This window comes from Salvelinus namaycush, chromosome 31 (genome assembly GCF_016432855.1).
Source record: "Salvelinus namaycush isolate Seneca chromosome 31, SaNama_1.0, whole genome shotgun sequence".
Taxonomy (NCBI): Eukaryota; Metazoa; Chordata; class Actinopteri; order Salmoniformes; family Salmonidae; genus Salvelinus; species Salvelinus namaycush.
Window position 1 is genome coordinate 40344073 of NC_052337.1, and position 19503 is coordinate 40363575.

At 41.6% G+C, this 19503-nt stretch overlaps 1 protein-coding gene across 1 annotated transcript in view; it reads left to right on the plus strand.

The window, feature by feature from the left end:
- Nucleotides 1-2160: 2160 nt before the first annotated feature.
- The window catches only part of camk4 (calcium/calmodulin-dependent protein kinase IV), a 33161-nt gene continuing 15818 nt past the window's right edge, over nt 2161-19503 (plus strand). Inside the window, exon 1 of the mRNA XM_038970830.1 lies at nt 2161-2525. Coding sequence (XP_038826758.1) covers nt 2404-2525 — 122 coding nt within the window. The 5' untranslated portion in view covers nt 2161-2403. The remainder of the gene's footprint in view (nt 2526-19503) is intronic.

Consider the following 19503-nt stretch of genomic DNA (forward strand, 5'->3'; position numbering starts at 1 on the left):
AGGATATGCACAGAAGAATGGGAGAGACTCCCCAAATATAGGTGTGCCAAGTTTGTAGTATCATACCCAAGAAGACTCGAGGCTGTAATTGCTCCCAAAGTTGCTTCAACAAAGTACTGAGTAAAGGATCTGAATACTAATGTAAATGTTTTGTTTTTATACATTTGCATATATTTTTTTTTAACCTTCTTTTGCATTGTCATTATGAGGTATTGTGTGTGGATTGATGAGGGGAAACTCTAGAATAAGGCTGTAACGTAACAAAATGTGGAAAAACTCAAAGGTCTGAATACCTTCCGAATGCACTGTATTTTTATTGTGTTCAGTGCTGTTGGGGATTATAGTTTTTGTCTCATGACGGAGCAGGTAGTGGAACAGATGGTGTCTCTGTGTGCCTCTCTGTAGCTAGGCTCTGTTGGAGTCCTAGAGGATGACCAAGCCACGCAGGGTGCATGGGTTTGGGCTTGGGATAGGGGTTTTAGTCAAGCCTGTCATTTTTATGGTATGGAAGATAAAGCAATAGAGTAACTTTTTGTTAATGTATTACATCTTACTGCATCTTTTACATATGAAAGTGTTATCATTGAATGATAATGTTAGTTACTGGGCATCAATTGCATTTCTGTGATTTGTCAGTGTTTAATTGTAGGGCAGTATTTTTTTTAAATAATGTGCCCCACAACATATATGTTTGCGGGAATAATAAGGATACAGCGTAATTACATAGTTCAAATAGTAGGCCCAGAGCCATATACAGTGTACATATTTTTAAACAATAAGGCCCAGAAGGGGTGTGGTATATGGCCAATATACCACGGCTAAGGGCTGTTCTTATGTACGAAAGCAATGACACAGCCCTTAGCTGTGGTATATTGGCCATATATCACAACCCCCCGAGGTGCCTTATTACTTATTACAAATATATTTATAAACTGGGTGGTTCGAGCCCTGAATGCTGACATGCTGAATGCTGAGCCCTGAATGCTGAATGCTGACAGCTGTGGTATATCAGACCGTATACCACGGGTATGACAAAACATATTTTTAGTGCGCTAATTACCTTGGTAACCAGTTTATAATAGCAATAAGGCACCTCGGGGGTTCCAGGCACTCCGCTTTGCGTCGTGCATAAGAATAGCCCTTAGCCATGGTAAATTGGCCATATACCATCCCCCTGTGCCTTATTGCTTATATATATAGTTCATTCAGAAAGTATTCAGACCCCTTGACTTTTCCCACATTTTGTTACGATACAGCCTTATTCTAATGTGGATTCAATAGTTTTTTCTCTCATCAATCTACACACAATACCCCATAATGACAAAGTGAAAACAGGTTTTTAGAAATGTTTGCAAATTTATTACAAATAAAAACAGAAATACCTTATTTAAATAAGTATTCAGACCCTTTGCTTTGAAACTGAGCTCAGGTGCATCCTGTTTCCATTGATCATCCTTGGGATGTTTCTACAACTTGATTGGAGTCCACCTGTGGTAAATTAAATTGATTGGACATAATATTTGGAAAGACAAACACCTGTCTATATAAGGTCCCACAGTTGACAGTGCATGTCAGAGCAAAAACCAAGCCATGAGGTCGAAGGAGTTGTCCGTAGAGCTCCGAGACAGGATTGTGTCGAGGCACAGATCAGGGGAAGGGTACCAAAAAATTTCTGCAGCATTGAAGATCCACAAGACCTAATCACTGCTAAAAAGGTCCTTCAACCAAGTACTGAGGGTCTAAATACTTATGTGATATTTCTGGGCGTTTTTTTTTTAAATTGCTAAAAAATCAGTTTTTGCTTTGTCATTTTGGGGTATTGTGTGTAGATTGAGGCAAAAAAAAACAATTGAATCCATTTTAGAGTAAGGCTGTAACAACAAAATGTGGAAAATGTTATGGGGTCTGAGTACACTGTATGTGGTAGGCCTATTTTCATGTCATAAAAAGCAACACAATTATGTCTGGTAGTTATGGTAACATGACGTGCTTGATTGTGACCTCAGGTAAAGGTAACTCAATTGTTTTTGGATGTTAATCCAGCGACAGTAAGACCCGGTGGAAACCCTCTAACGCAGACTCCACTGTCTGCACACTTTCCTTTACACTGAGTGCAATATGGTAGCAATGCTGGGCTGGAGGCTGTGAATAATATGCATTTAGGACCAAGCTCATTACGCTACCCGGTCCTTTAAATGGTCTTGTAACGCATATTAGATTATTACAAAAGGCTGTTTTTTTTGCTGCTTTGGAGAAGATAACGGTCTTACGCGCGTCTCTATCACAGCTTGACCGTATACAACTCGCTTTTCTTCAAACCACTGTAAGTAATTGAGTCAAGCCTTGAATCGCCGCAGGGGAGACGAGCTGTCAAGATACTTAAATCCGTTTGGATAGCTGGTAATGCTTAAAGTCACTATGCTCTCGTCCAGAGCAGGGGCAACCCCAGCTCCAGACTACTGGATAGATGGATCGAAGAAGGAGATCTTGGCTGACTACTATGAGTTGGAGTCCGAATTGGGACGGTGAGTATCATCTCTCTACAGTACTACTGTATTCAGGTTTCTCATGTTTTCATTGCCTTGATATCGCCAGGAGTCGCATTCAGATGATCTTCTAGTCTTTTCAATCTATAATTTTAATAATGTATTAGTTAGTGATCGAAGGACATGCAGGAAATGGTATTGCATCTATTATATAAACACTTTTCTTTTCAATGGAAATAAAATCTGCATACAACCCAGGAGAGAATGCATTCGGTTACCACAATTTCCTGCCTAGATTAGCATCCCCTGATGTTTTTGGTAAAGAAAACGATTATTAAAAACAATCTAAAAATGCATAATTGTCATCTAAATAATTGATATACAAATAATTGACAAGGCTATAAAAAGTTATGTAATATAACTGTCAATTTCCATCCTACCCAACCTGGTCAGAGCATTTAGTAATATTCTGTAGTAAATACGACACTTTCTATTTAGTATGATATGTTACGTTTTGCATGGTATGTATTCATTTGTGGATTTCCATCACCCATTTCGTATGATACCTTGCATTCGGGAAACTATTCAGACCCCTTGAGTTTTTCCACTTACATCGCTCCCGAATGGCACAGCGGTCGAACTCACTGCATCTCAGTGCTTGAGGCGTCACTACAGACACCGTGGTTCGAATCCAGGCTGTATCACATCCGGCCATGATTGGGAGTCACATAGGGCGGCGCACTATTGGCCCAGCATCGGCCGGGTTAGGCCATCATTGTAAATAAGAATTTGTTCTTAACTGACTTGCCTAGTTAAATAAAAAAGAAATGCGTTAAAAAAAACTTGCAGCCTTATTCTAAAATTGATTAAATCGTTTTTTTCCCCCTCATCAATCTACACACAATACCTCATAATGGCAAAGCAAAACGTGTTTTTTAGAAATGTTTCAAATCTATTAAAAGTTAGTAAACTTAAATATCACATGTACATAAGTACTCAGACCCTTTACTCAGTACTTTGTAGAAGCACCTTGGCAGCGATTCAACCCTGGAGTCTTCTTGGGTATGACGCTACAAGATTGGCACACTTGTATTTGGGGAGTTTCTCCCATTATTCTATGCAGATACTCTCAAGCTCGGTCAGGTTGGATGGGAAGTGTCGATGCACAGCTATTTTTCTCTCCAGAGATGTTCGATCGAGTTCAAGTCCGGGTTCTGGCTGGGCCACTCTACCATAAAGGCCTGATTGGTGGAGTGCTGCAGAGATGGTTGTCCTTCTGGAAGGTTCTCCCGTCTCCATTGAGGAACTCTGGCGCTCTGTCAGTGACCACCGTGTTCTTGGTCACCTCCTTAACCAAGGCCTTTCTCCCCCGATTGCTCAGTTTGGCTGGGCGGCCAGCTCTAGGAAGTCTTTGTTGTTCTAAACTAATTCCATTTAAGAATGATGGAGGCCACTGTGTTCTTAGGGACCTTAAATGCTGCAGACATTTTTTTTTGTACCCTTCCCCAGATCTGTGCCTTGACACAATCCTGTCTTGGAGCTCTACGGACAATTCCTTCGACCTCATGGCTTAGTTTTTGCTCTTACATGCACTGTCAACTGTGGGACCTTATATAGACACGTGTGTGTCTTTCCGAATTATGTCAAATCAATTGAATTTACCACACGTTGACTCCAATCAAGTTGTAGAAACATCTCAAGGATGTTCATTTGAAACAGGATGCAGCTGAGCTCAATTTTGAGTCTCATAGCAAAGCGTCTGAATATTTATTTAAGGTATTTTACTTTTTTACAATTTAATCCATTGTAGAATAAGGCTATAATGTAACAAAATGTGGAAAAAGTCAAGGGGTCTGAATACTTTCCGAATGCACTGTATGTTATGAATGACAATTCGTATTATATTAAGTTCCGAATTTGTAAAATGTCCGATATTTTACGAATTCGCAAACGTATGATATGTTACAAATTCTAGCTAGTAGCTTAGGGGAAGGGTTAGCTAAAAGGGTTAGGGTTAGGTGAAAGGTTAGCTAAAAGGTTTAAGGTTAGGGCAAGGATTAGCTAATATGCTAAGTAGTTGCAAAGTTGCTAATTAGCTAAAATACTAAAGTTGTCTGTGATGAGATTCGAACTCGCAATCTTTGGGTTGCTAGACGTTGACCTTTTTGCTTTAAGTAACCATACCAAATGTAACATATCATACTAAATGGAGTGTCTTGGATTTGCGTACAGATTAATACGAAAAGCTCTGAGACCAGGCTGTCATACCGGTAATTGTCCTTTTATGACCATGGTCCATTGGGAAAAACACAACTCTGTTTGGTCATGTTTATCCTCATAGCACTTTTCTGTACAACTGTAAACACTTCCAAAGAATGAAAAATAGATACAAAGAATTTTTGCTTATCACTTTTGCTCGCTAGTTATAGCGGTACAATTAACGTATTGTCCTGATTTGAGATACTCTGTGGATTACATAAAGCAAGTCACCTACCAAAACAGTCTCCAGGCAATGACATTGTGAGACACTAGCAGTAAGTTTTACGTTTTAATATCACATGCACAAGTACAGTGAAATGTCTTTCTTGCTAGCTCTAAACCCAACAATGCAGTAATCAATAACAATGTAATTGTCACGCCCTGACCTTAGTTATCTATGTTTTCTTTATTATTTTGGTTAGGTCAGGGTGTGACGAGGGTGGGTATGCTTGTTTTCTATTGTCTAGGGGTTTTGTATGTCTAGGGGTGTTTGTAAGTCTAGGCATATGTATGTCTATGGTGGCCTGAATTGGTTCCCAATCAGAGGCAGCTGTTTATCGTTGTCTCTGATTGGGGATCATATTTAGGTTGCCATTTTCCCTTTTGGTTTTGTGGGTTCTTATTCTATGTTCAGTTGCCTGTCTGCACTAGCCATATTAGCTTAACGGTTCATTTTGTTCGTTTTGTTCAGTGTTCATTCTTTAAATAAAGAAGAATGTACACTTATCACGCTGCGCCTTGGTCTCCTCCCTACGACGGCAGTGACAGTAATACTAAAAATAACAAGGTAGAACAAAAACACACAAGATATGAAAATAAGAAATAAGCAGCTGATTTCATGGCAGATTATAACACATTCAGTAGGTGGTCTGGTGACATGATATGGACTGGTGCATGTGTTGTTTTTATTTATTTCCTTTAAGCCTTACATTCTGAACACCTAACTGAGGTGTATATTTGTTTACTTGGATCCCTATTAGTTTTTGCAGCAGCAACTCTTCCTCCTGTGGTCCACGAAAAACACAAAACATGACAAGTAACATAACACTCATACACTGATAGACAGGGAAAGGCATACAATAGGCTACAGTATTAAAGGAGCGGTATTGATCATGCACTGACACTGCTTTATATGGCTCTGGCTGTGCCGCCACAATCACATGAGAAGAGCCCTACTCCATATTCATAACTAATTGTATTATACAAGGCAGTCTGATAGCATCGGGACAACAGTTGCACTCAAGGATCTGCCACTGAGCCCTAACCATGGGTATGGAATGGAGAGAGGGGATCTAATGCATAGAATCAGGGAAATTAGAGCCATCAACAGAAGTCCCATAATGGACCTGCTTCTGCCCATGCTGCTGTTGGTTGTGAGCATGGAGATGGTGGCCTGTTGAGTTTGAATTAATTCAAGTTGGTAATTGATTTTGGTAAGATGAAATAGGGGATATTGTATTATATTTAGGGCTGAACATAGGCTATTCATATCTGTTGGCTCAGGGGCAGGGCCGGTGCCAGAAGGAATCAGTTGGACGGGCAAGGGGTTCCATAGGGGGGCATGTTTCTTTCACAGGACCTCCTATGTGTGCAAGCGTATGCACATGGGAGTAAATATCATAGGCGGTGTGTGAGTTTCACGTTTGGGGAAGCTTACAATTTATCATGTCATTTATACCGATTGGAATGGCAGTTATGATTATTTTTATAGACATATGCGCATTTTCATGGAACAGTTTCATTTCAATAATAACCTTTTTAGTTTCTCAAAATCATTGTCTCCAAGTTAATCATAAACATCTGAATTAAAATTAAAAAATCTTAACGTAAAAATGTAACTTATGCGAGAGCACCAGCCTCTGCTATATGGACACGTTGATGCACCGTGATCCATTGGCAGCGAAAGAAATTAGCTAATGGAACTCAGACAGCCTAAAGCCAATAACCTCCATCGTCAACTAAATAAAATACATAGGCCTAAAGCCAATAAATAAAAACAGTGTAAAATATCCTGATGAAAATGCAGGTTCTTTTAATTGCATTCATCTATCTACTCCACCTGTCTGCCTCCCTTTTAATCTGTCTTGAGCTGTCTCTAGTGAAGTGAAACATTGTATCAAATCTGTGAGGACAGACGCTGAGAGACGAGAAGCAAGTACAGGGACCGAACATTTTTAATAAATAATCGACAAACAAGGACAGCATCTGGACAGGGGAACAAAACGACAATATGCTGACACAGGGATCAAACCGATGAACCGACAGATATAGGAGGGACAATCAACAAAGTAATGGAGTCCAGGTGAGTCCATGGACGCGCTGGTGCGCGTCACGATGGTGACAGGTGTGCGTAATGATGGGCAGCCTGGCGTCCTCGAGCACAAGGGAGGGGGAGTGGGAGCAGGCAAGACTGTACCCCCCCCCCCCCCCCCCTATCCCCCCCAGGGGCGCCACTCGGCGTCCCACCTGAGCGAGCCTGAAGGGCCGGCCGAGACATGGGAGTCAGATGAGCCGGCTGAGGCCCGGGAGCCCGACGACCCGGCTTGAGGCATGACGTGGGATGGTAGCCTGCCGAGCCAACCGAGGCAAGGAAACCTCTCGAGTCAGCTAAGGCGTGGAAGGCCAACAAGCCAGTTGAGGCACCCCTGGTTCATTCGGCAGTCACCAACAAAAACAAAAAACTCCCTGATGCTTCAAATATTGGTGTCAGCATTCTGTGAGGACAGACGCTGGGAGCCGAGAAGCAAGTACAGGGAGTGAACATAAATAAATAATCGACAAGAAACAAACAAGGACAGCGTCTGGACAGGGGAAACAAAACAACAGTATGCTGACACGGGGATCAAACCGAGGAACAGACAGATATAGGAGGGGCAATCAACAAAGTAATGGAGTCCAGGTGATTCCAAAGATGCTCTGGTGCGCGTAACGATGGTGTCAGGTGTGTGTAATAATGGGCAGTCTGGCGCCAGGGAGGGGGAGCGGGAGTAGGCTAAACACAAATCAATCAACTGTTTCCGGCCTGAAGCTGTCCCTAGGGAACTTGCAGCATTGTATCACCTAGCCTATTCCGTGCTCTCAGATTTATCCAGCCTAGTGAGCTCGGGACAGACAGCAGTTTTTTATAACGTTTCCACTGGATATATGGGACCATCAGATCATGCTATTTTGCTCTTTCACACCGAGGCTTGATGATTATCGAGGCAAAGATTTTTTGGAAAGATTTTTTAAATACTGTGAGGAACTAATATCATTCTCAATAGATGTTAAAAAACAGACTTTGTTGGTTTACTGTCTGAGGTGAAGAAAAAACATACTGAGAAGCTCAGCTTATTAGTGGTGGATGTGGTGTGTTAAATGGGCACTTTCCTACATTTGCGTGAAGCAGGCCAGCTAGGCTTTTTCTATGCATGCTCTGGCGTGTGGGTTCCCTCAACAGTATCAGGACAGAGTAAGCAGACACATGCTCATTGCTCACATGGAGCACTCCCAACATTTTTGGGGGGATGGTTATGAAATAAACCAAAACTTGTATCTCACAAGTGTAGCAGATTGTGAACAATGCAAACAATGTTAACACTGCGAGAATGAGAACGATAAATTACTGTAATTAATACATGTATTAACAGAAATGTATAGAACCAAATGACAGGGATTAACGGTACATTTACTAGGCCTACTGGTGACATACAGTACCAGTCAAAAGTTTTGACACACCTACTCATTCTAGGGTTTTTCTTTATTTTTACTATTTTACTATTTTCATTGTAGAATGATAGTGACGACATCAAAACTATGTAATAACATATATGGAATCAGTGTTAAACAAATCGAAATATATTTTATATTTGAGATTCTTCAAAGTAACCAACCTTTGCCTTGATGACAGCTTTGCACACTCTTGGCATTCTCTCAACCAGCTTCACCTGGAAGGCTTTTCCAACAGTCTTGAAGGGGTTCCCACATATGCTGAGCACTCTCAATTGAGTTGAGGTCGAGTGATTGTGGAGGCCAGCCTGGAGGTGTGTTTTGGGTCATTGTCCTGTTGAAAAACAAATGATAGTCCCACTAAGCGCAAACCAGATGGGATGGTGTATTGCTGCAGAATGCTGTGGTAGCCATGCTAGTTAAGTGTGCCTTGAATTCTAAATAAATCACAGACAGTGTCACCAGCAAAGTCTCTGTGGTTCATATGAACTCCAAGATGAGCTATCCCCACGCACCCTGTGCAATGAGAGGGGAGGTGGCACAGGCTGTGGTCCCCCCTCCCCAGATGTTTGTTGTGACAACAGTACCTACCCCAAGTGGCGCGGTCAATCGGGTTACGTCACTGGTAGCCGAAAGTATGCAGCCACAATCGTTGCTGACAGGTGTACAAAATCGAGCACACCGCCATGCATCTCCATAGACAAACATTGGCGGTAGAATGGTCCGTACTGAAGAGCTCAGTGACTTTCAACGTGGCACCGTCATAAGATGCCACCTTTCCAACAAGTCAGTTTGTCAAATTTCTGCCCCATTAGAGCTGCCCCAGACAGCTATAAGTGCTGTGATTGTGAAGTGGAAACGTGTAGGAGCAACAACTGCCCAGCCGCAAAGTGGTAGGCCACACAAGCTCACAAAATGGGACCGCCAATTGGTAAAGCGGGCAGCGCCTAAAAATCGTCTGTTCTTGGTTGCAACACTCACTCAGTTCCAAACTTCCTCTGGAAGCAACATCAGCACAAGAACTGTTCATCGGGAGTTTCATGAAATGGGTTTCCATGAACGAGCAGCTGCAAACCATGCGTAATGCCGAGTGTCGGCTGGAGTGGTGTAAAGCTCGCCACCATTGGACTCTAGAGCAGTGGAAACTCGTTCTCTGGAGTGATGAATCACACTTCTAGCAGTCCGGCGGACAAATCTGGGTTTGGTGGATGCCAGGAGAATGATACCTACCCAAATGCATAGTTCCAACTGTAAAGTTTGGTGAAGGAGGAATAATGGTTTGAGGCTGTTTTTCATGGTTCGGGCTAGGCCTCTTAGTTCCAGTTAAAGGGAATCTTAACACTACAGCATACAATGACATTCTAGACGGCCATATTCTGTTTCAACATGACAATGCCCCAATGCACAAAGCAAGGTCCATTCAGAAATGGTTTGTCGAGATTGGTGTGGAAGAACTTAACTGGCCAGCTCAGAGCCTTGACCTCAACCCCGTCGAACATCTTTGGGATGAATTGGAACGCAGACTGTGAACCAGGGCTAATCGCCCAACATCAGTGACCGACATCACAAATGCTCTTGTGGCTGAATGGAAGCAAGTCCCCTCAGCAATGTTCCCACATCTAGTGGAAAGCCTTCCCAGAAGAGTGAAGACTGTTATAGCAGCAAATGGGGAACCAACTCCATATTAATGCCCATGATTTTGGCATGAGATGTTCGACGAGCAGGCGTCCATATACTTTTTGCCATGTACTGTAAGTTGCGGGTGTTTGAGCTTTGGTGCCAAAATAAAGGAATGGTTTCTTTTTCAGAGCTCTCTGGTGGACATTTGAATGTTCCTGCTGGGGCTTTTTGTGCAGGGCAATTCATTCTACACCCTGAAAGTGTATATGGCAGCTTTTCCAGCCTTTTGTTAATCCTGCTTGTGGTAGAGTGCTTTGTAAGCAGCGTCTTTCCCACAGGATTGTGCAGGCTTTTTCTATGGCAAAAGGCAGGAATTAGCTAACAGTGTATGTGCCCACTCAATTAAAGGGTTGCCTGTAGGAGATACTGTAAAAGTATAAATGCCACATGTAAAGTGTTGGTTCCATGTTTCACGAGTTGAAATAAAAGATCATATAAATGTTCCACAATATACACAAAAAGCTTATTTCTCTTGAATGTTGTGCACAAATTTGTTACATCCCTGTTAGTAAGCATTTCTCCTTTTCCAAGATAAGTGTGGCATATCAAGAAGCTGATTAAACAGCATGATCATTACGCAGGCGCACCTTGTGCTGGGAACAATAAAAGGCCACTCTAAAATGTGCAGTTTTGTCACACAACACAATACCACAGATGTCTCAAGCGTGCAATTGTCATGCTGACTGCAGGAATGTCCACCAGAGAGAATTTAATGTTCATTTCTCTACCATAAGCCGCCTCATTTTAGAGAATCTGGCAGTACGTCTGTAATGGAAAATATTTGTTATTTTCTAATAACCAATGTATGTGTTCATGCAAGTGACTGACTGAACGAATTCTCACTATCTGTATCTGCTATTTGCAGTATGCCCAGACCCTTGTTTTGAGAATGAAAGATATGTCAGTTTTTAGGTCTCAACTTAGAGAGACGATGCATGACCCAGTATTGGTTGGTCACATGAATGAAGCAAACGTTAATGATGAATTAATTATGAATGATGAATAAGCAAAATTATGCAAATGTAACTTGTCTGTATATAAGATAACTAACGGGACTGCCCCGGAAGAGCTCCTGATCTTGGTGCTTTGAGTTGGTTGGAACCTCTCCAGCACGCTGATAATAAAGAATGATTCATTTAAGATTGACTTTGAGTGTCCCTGTGTAGAATTTCCATGACATGTCCAACCGGCCTCACAACTGCAGACCACGTGTAACCACGCCAGCCCAGGACCACCACATCCGGCTACTTTACCTGCGGGATCGTCTGAGACAAGCCACCAGGACAGCTGATGAAACTGTGCACAACCAAAGAATTTCTGCACAAACTGTCAAAAAGCGTCTCAGGGAAGCTCATCTGTGTGCTCGTCATCCACACCAGGGTCTTGACCTGACTGTAGAGGGCAAATGATCACCGTTGATGGCCACTGGCATGCTGGAGAAGTGAGCTCTTCACGGATGAATCGTGGTTTCAACTGTGCCGGGCAGATGGCAGACAGCATGTATGGCGTCGTGTGGCCGAGCAGTTTGCTGATGTTAACGTTGTGAACAGAGTGCCCCATGGTGGCGGTGGGGTCATGGTATGGGCAGGCATAAGCTAAGGACTATGAACACAGTTGCATTTTATCGATGGCAATTTGAATGCACAGAGATAACGTGACAAGATCCTTAGGCCCATTGTAGTGCCATTCATCCACCACCGCTATCACCTCATGTTTCAGCATGATAATGCACAGCCCCACAAGAATCACAAGGATCTGTACACAATTCCTGGAAGCTGAAAATCTCAGTTCTCCCATGGCCTGCATACTCACCAGACATGTTACCCATTGAGCATGTTTGGGATGTTCTGCATCGACGTGAACGACAGCGTGTTCCAGTTCCCGCCAGTATCCAGCAACTTCACACAGCCATTGAAGAGGAGTGGGACAACATTCCACAGCCCACAATCAACAGCCTGATCAACTCTATGCGAAGGAGATGTGTCGCGCTGCATGAGTGTTAGGAGAATTATGTTCTCATGTTCTTTAACCAATTCAATTACTCAGTCTGCTATATCAGGATTTGTAGGATACTGATAGAAATAAAAACAGACAGAGGCCCAGTCTACAATAGTCAAATGTTTATTCACGGGAACGTTCTGCCTATCATTTCCTGTACATTGGTCTATATACCTCACATTTCGTCATAAATGTCCCTCTCAGAAACAATGACAATATAGTTCACACGTCTTCTTCTCATACATTGTCTGCCACCTGTTATACAATCTACTACAAGCCCAAGGTCTCTCCCCTCCCTGGGTGGGGACAGAATGTCCTGAAAGGAACACAGTAGTACAGCTTGTCTGTCGATAGCTCCTCTTATCTCATACATTGTCTCACACTTGCACCCTGCTTACATACTAAAAAGGAACAAAAAGTCCTTGTACTAGTTCTGACTAAAACTACACACATCAGATTTAGATTTATGATTCTAATAAATTTCATACAATCATACAGTGACAGGGTAGAATCGTGTTAGTTATAGTTCTACGTTAAATGTATACATCATTTAGTCATTATTCATAAAAACCCCATAACAATCCACCCTATGACTAAATATTATACACACAATCCCACATCTATTTTTATTTGAAATATCAATTATACCCAAAAAATCAACCACACAAAAAACAATATATGTATTTACAATGACTGTTCTAGGCCTACATCAGAATCATAACTCTTCTTATCAGGATTTTCGTTTTAATCTTCATCAAAAAACAGTCTAAGCATCAACACAAGAAGAAACCTAAACATTAAAATGGTCTCATGTAACATAGGCTCCTCATAAGTGAAGGAGCCAGGTCCATCAACTAGGTCTGGGGTCATGTATTCATCATTCCACTGGTCAGAGCTCGGAATCGGTCCGTATCTCACCATCTGTTGCGTCATCGATTTCTCCAGAGTCCTGGAAATGAGACCTCTCACGCAACATCCGCACAAAACTAACACAGTCACACAGGTGAAGGGTGCCCACAACACAGTGATCATGACATTTTTCCATTTCCAAAACACACTATCAAACCAATTCGTTAGAGCATGATCTACCCCAGAGTTCTCTGCCAATTCGTGAGCTCATGTGGTTAAACCAGCCAGGGCCTTGGTCACTGATCCGTCTGGAGCTGTGTTATTTGGGATGAAGGTACAGCACATTGTTCCAAATATCACGCAGACCCCTCCCTTCTCAGCTAATGACATATCTAATGCTATTCTATTCTGCCATGCCATCTATTGCATCTCTAGTATAATTGATGAAGCGCTGTTGATTATAATAGATATAATTGATCCAACCCACATTCTTATTGAGAGTTGACCACCAGAAGATACTTGATTCCAAGCCAGCCCATATCTGATTCCTAGCTTTGAACTCATCAGGCACCCCCCTTGGAACTCCAATGCCATCAATGTAAATTCTATTGTTAAAAGATCCAGACGGAGCACTCCCTCTCTCTCTTCTACCTGGCTCTAGGTCTTTGTGTTTGATAAGGGTGAAGGGCATGCCTAACTGCATAGTGCACAACTACCGGTCCAATTGGTAGGCAGGTTAGGCCCCAGCCTCACACCTCCACAAACCACCAGATATCCGTTCTAGGCCTTTTTATCTTACTAAAGTCCTCGGACTCAACCACCCAGTCAGGTCCCTCATTGTATTGTCTGTTGTAACATTCTCTGTCCTATTGCATGTTCTTACTTCCCCTACGTCCCAGCCGTGTGTGATGTAGCGAGCCATACAATAATAATGTTCTCCTGTAACTGTGAAAGGGGGAAGTCTGGATGTAATGGGCACATGGGGATACAGATAATGCAGATCAATGCAACTGTCATTGTCTGGCTTCCCTGCCTTCATGAACAGCTTTACCATACAGGCCATTTCCCTGAGTGTATCAATTCCATCAAATGGAAAGGGAATGGTTGTCAACTGAGGTTTTGCTGTGGCGCAGGCCTAACATTCTTCTTTCGCTACTGATCTGGCTGTATACTGAATCCATTCTAACCATAGGTTAGGAAGGCTATATATAATTGGGAACGCTATATATAATTTTTTAATTATTTATTTATTATTATTATCCAATAGGCCACAAAGTGTCCTATCCCATCCCCCCTGTGATACATGGCGCCGCCCTTGTATCAAATCTAAACAATTCTCTGTCAAGTGTCTTATCTACTTTAAGAGTTATGTGTGCTGCTTTGTAACCAGTAACCTTTCTCTCCTTTTTTATTTCACAGGCCCTAGTCAATGCTACTATTTCGGCCTGTTGTGCCGAATAATTTCTGGGCTTTGTTTCCGTGTTTAACACCTTATTTCCAGAAACCAACTAAGCTTTCATTCCCCTTTTGTCTCCACTCAGTAACCGTGACCCATTCTGTGTCCCTCCTATCTTGCTGATTTCCTGGCCCTCCTTCCCCACCTTCTCCTCTCTGCTCCCAAACCTTCAAGGTCTCAGCAGTGCGGGGAGGGCTCCTCCATCTGCCCTTTCTCCTATCTGTCGGTCGCACTTTCTCATAACAGTCTGTATCAAATATGGGTTGTTGCCAAATCTTGACTAAGTGTCTCACTGTCTGAACTCATAGATTTTGGAAAAATTACCTGACTATGGTGGCCATCTCCAAAGTAATTACATAGGTTGATTAAGGTTATCTCTGTGTTCTCAATAATTCGGAATCAACACAAATGTAATTTATCCCTGTCCTGTTGGCCTTTTTTATGTTCTAAATACTTAACATAAGTCTATCATTAATCCAAGGCTATGGCATTTCTTTCTTCTCATTGGTTCAAATTACCACTATGTCAAAGAACTTTAAACTCGTTCATAATTATCAATTACTCAATTTACCTTAAAATCAGTATTACAAATTACCTTAAATTCATTATCCAAATGGCCCTCCCATGAGGCTGATCAGACCACAAAGGAAAAAGCCATGATAGAGGTCAAGAGTTATACCACCCTTTTACAGTCGTGTTACTCAATTTATATTATACAAATTAAAGAAAACCACTCAACCATTTTCTACATGTTGTATCCCAGATTCCCAGAACATTCCCTTATCAAAAGAATTCACGTGTTTAATTAAAACTCAGAAAATAAAACTTCTGATATTCCACATGTGTGTACCCCTTTAAGACATCGTGTCTCTAGGAAAATGGAAATCTCCTCAAACCCAAAGGCTAAAAACAAACATATCCAGGCCTTTGCAATTTTGGTAGAAACATGCCTCTGTCTCACTCGCTCCCTACAAGATAACACCCCCGGAAAACATTTCCAAAGAAAGACAATGAAGCATTCCTTTTCCCAGAAAAACCACTCTGTCAGACTACCCGGACTCAGAAATCCAACCGTTGACTACAAACAAAACCTAATAATCATTCCATTGTACTCCTTCCAATCATTAGTTTTAAATTTCCTCAATGGTCATATGTGAAACCCATTCAGTCCGTTTGCAGACAGTCTCCCAAAATTCTTAATAGGAATATCCTGCCATTAGATACCCACAACTGTGATTAACGTGCACTGTCCCTTTAAAATAAAATTAACTAACCTGCAATCCCCTTTACCGACCGGACATGGTTCCACGTAATGGAAACAGATTATAATGTTTAGAATACGTTAACTTCCTGTTCAAATTCACTGGTGTTACCTAAACAATCAAACCAAAAATCAATAACCGGGAACTATCACAAAACTTTTACGATTCAACTATTCAGACCTGAATCGCTTACAGCCAAATATAACCCAGCGCGCACAACCAACCAGTGATGCCCACCTAGCAATTTTGTTGCTAGATTTAGCATCTTTTCAGACTACCCTGACAAATGTAGCTACTTTTTGAAAATGCATTTGGAACTTTTAGCAACTTTTGAAAACTGACTCAAAGCTATAATGCACGCATTTTCCCTCTAAATGACACAAACAATTTTCTCTGTCCCACACTCAGTCACAACCTCATTGCCTGGCTGCAAAAGTGCATTGTGAGTGACGTCAGCAGCAGGCGCTCAGCCCGTGCCCAGGCAGCAGCAATTTCAGCGAATTGCAAATCATTGTTGGCTGACTGCAACAGCAGTAGTACGGGTTCGACAAGCCAAACCCAAGGAATATAGTTGGTCATTCTACTCCAAAAGTTAAAAGTACCATGTACTTCGCTAAGTTTATAACGTATGTCAGTCAAACATTTCGATGGGCACAACTTTATCGCAATTATCTCTCCGTTATTATTTAGAATTCATCAGGTTTAGGTGACTGTCTCTTCTATGATTCAGTAATTTAAATACGACTCCAGTCTCAATACATTATTACATCAGATCATTTAGGCAACACAACGTATTACATCGAAATCGACTCGCTATTATTTAGAATGCATTAATCTTCCAATTTAACCTAAACAAGCTATTAAAACGTTCAGTTTATATCTTAAACAAACACTAACAACCGTAATCTTCCAGGCAAAACATATCAATATTTGAATTACAAACAGAATAGATTTTAGTCTATCGGTGCCTAGGCTGAGATACGAACCCGTGACTTCCGCGTGGTAGGCAAGAACAACCCTATTATTATAATTTTCTGTAGTCGCAAACTCCGGCATGCACCACCCGAGACCATTCCCAGAAAATAGCCCTAATTTAAAGGTCCAAGCGTTTCTGTTTTTCCCCTTCTGTTTAAAATCTTTCCTGCTCTTTCCCCAAGAGCAGCGATGTAATATTCCGTTCCTGTCTGATCTTCATTACTTCTCGTTTCCTTGAAGCCTCCTTTATGCTTATCTACAGTTACTCCGATAGTGACCATCAGGTACTGATCTCCTTTCTTTTCTATTCCTCCTCTGAGTCTGGCTGTAGGCGCCTGACCCTTTTCTCTCTGTTCTTGCCTTTGACCCTCTCTCCTATCCTTTATGTTCTTTCTACAGTCTCGGTGATTGTGGCCCACCTTATCGCAGTGCATGCATGGTTCCTCACACTCATTAGCCAAATGTCCTGACTGGCTACAGTTGTAACATTTTCTGTTCTCGGGTTCTATCCATTTTTTCCCTTCTCTCTTGGGTCCCTTCCCCTTAAGGCCTCCTCTGTTCTCGGGTTTATCTGCCTTGTCTCCACAAACCCTATTTATTTGTATAATCATTGATTCCAGTTTTTCTATATTTAACCGTCAGTCAAATCCGTACTTTTTCCTCCATTTCGGGCCAAAATAGGTGTTTCTCTTATCTTTTCCCTGCATATATTTCTCATCTCCCGTTAGTTCCGGGACCTCCTTTGAGGATTTACTTCCCATGTTTAATAAAACCTTGTAGTTACTCTGACATTTCTCAAAATCTATGTGTATGTATTTCTATGATCTATGTATGTGCTCTTTTTTACTGTTATCCAATCACTATAGTTGTTATCACAATCTATGTGTGTGGCTCTTAAATTCTGATTAAATTACTCCTATGTGTGTCTCACTATTGGTGTGTATGTTGCTATCTCTTAACCTATGTGTGCTTTTCCTTTCTTGAAACTTTATCTATAGTGGTGTCGATCGGACATTAGGTCTCACCGTTTACAACCTATAAGCTATTTTCCCGGGGTCATAAATCCCTAGCCAGCAGCCTATTTTTCGGTTGTTGCTTGTTCTTTTAACGTCAATATCTTGTATCTCACTCCGCTATATTAGGTTTCCCTTCTTTCTTAATTTAAAAAAAACTTTATTTCAGTATTGAATAGGTTAAGTTATCTTGTTCGCATAGAATTACCTCCCTATCTCTCCAAGCCTAGTTTATATCCTCTTAGGACTTTATTTAGGTATGTCTTATTGAATTGGGTCTATGGCTAATTTACCGCATGTCAATTAACCATAAGTTATCCTATTTGTACAAAACGACCGTCCTATCTAACAACACCTATTTAGTATCCCTACTTAACAAACCTTGCAGGCCGTCACAAAGGTGGCCAGATCTATTAAGTTAGTTTTATTTCATGGTAGTGCACATGTACCTCAGGTCATTGCGAACCTGCACAATTAGTTAACTATCGACGTACACAAAGTGACGCTTGGTGATATCTTAAATCATTCCCCCCCGAATTCGTGAATAAAGATTTACTGACCTGTCTTGTAGACTGGGAAAAGCAATGTAGGTTGGATCCCGTCACCGTCTCTGCCGACCTTAGGTATATACCGGCCTGTTATGGAACCCCAATATCAGGGGACAGGTCTTTAATTTACGGGTCAATGACCCGCCCGTGCACGGTATTTCGGCGTGGTACCTTCGGACGGCAGGGACAGATATTGGGATCCGGCTCGAAGGACCAATTGTTAGGAGAATTATGTTCTCATGTTCTTTAACCAATTCAATTACTCAGTCTGCTATATCAGGATTTGTAGGATACTGATAGAAATAAAAACAGACAGATGCTCAGTCTACAATAGTCAAATGTTTATTCACGGGAACATTCTGCCTATCATTTCCTGTACATTGGTCTATATACCTCACATTTCGTCATAAATGTCCCTCCTCCTCTCAGAAACAATGACAATATAGTTCACAAGTCTTCTTCTCATACATTGTCTGCCACCTGTTATACAATCTAATACAAGCCCAAGGTCTCTCCCCTCCATGGGTGGGGATAGAATGTCCTGAAAGGAACACAGTAGTAGAGCTTGTCTGTCGATAGCTCCTCTTATCTCATACATTGTCTCACACTTGCACCCTGCTTAAAAGGAACAAAAAAGTCCTTGTACTAGTTCTGACTAAAACTACACACATCAGATTCAGATTTATGATTCTAATAAATTTCATACAATCATACAGTGACAGGATAGAATCCTGTTAGTTATAGTTCTACGTTAAATGTATACATCATTTAGTCATTATTCATTAAAAAACCATAACAATGAGGCAAATGGTGGTCACACCAGATACTGACTGGTTTTCTGATCCATGTCCCTACCTTTTTCTAAAGGTATCTGTGACCAGCAGATGCTTATCTGTATTCCCAGTCATGTGAAATCCATAGATTAGGGCCTAATGACTTTAAAACGGCTCAATTGACTGATTTCCTTATATGAACTGTAACTCAGTAAAATCTTTGAAATTGTTGCATGCTGCATTTTATATTTTTGTTCAGTGTATTTGTGCTGCGGGAAGTTGGGAATCACCACAGACTTTTGTGAGGTTTTATCGCCTGAATGTCGCTGCCCCCAGTGTATGTAGCACACAGTGTGCTTACAGCTGGGACAGGAGAAGGTCATTAGGCAGCACGCAGATTGCACAATACCCGGGTACAGCAGGTTTTGCTGTCCGGTTGGAAATGTGGGTAGTCTGCCGTGGGCCGTTTCAGTTGGTGTCCGCTGGGGTCGGCTTT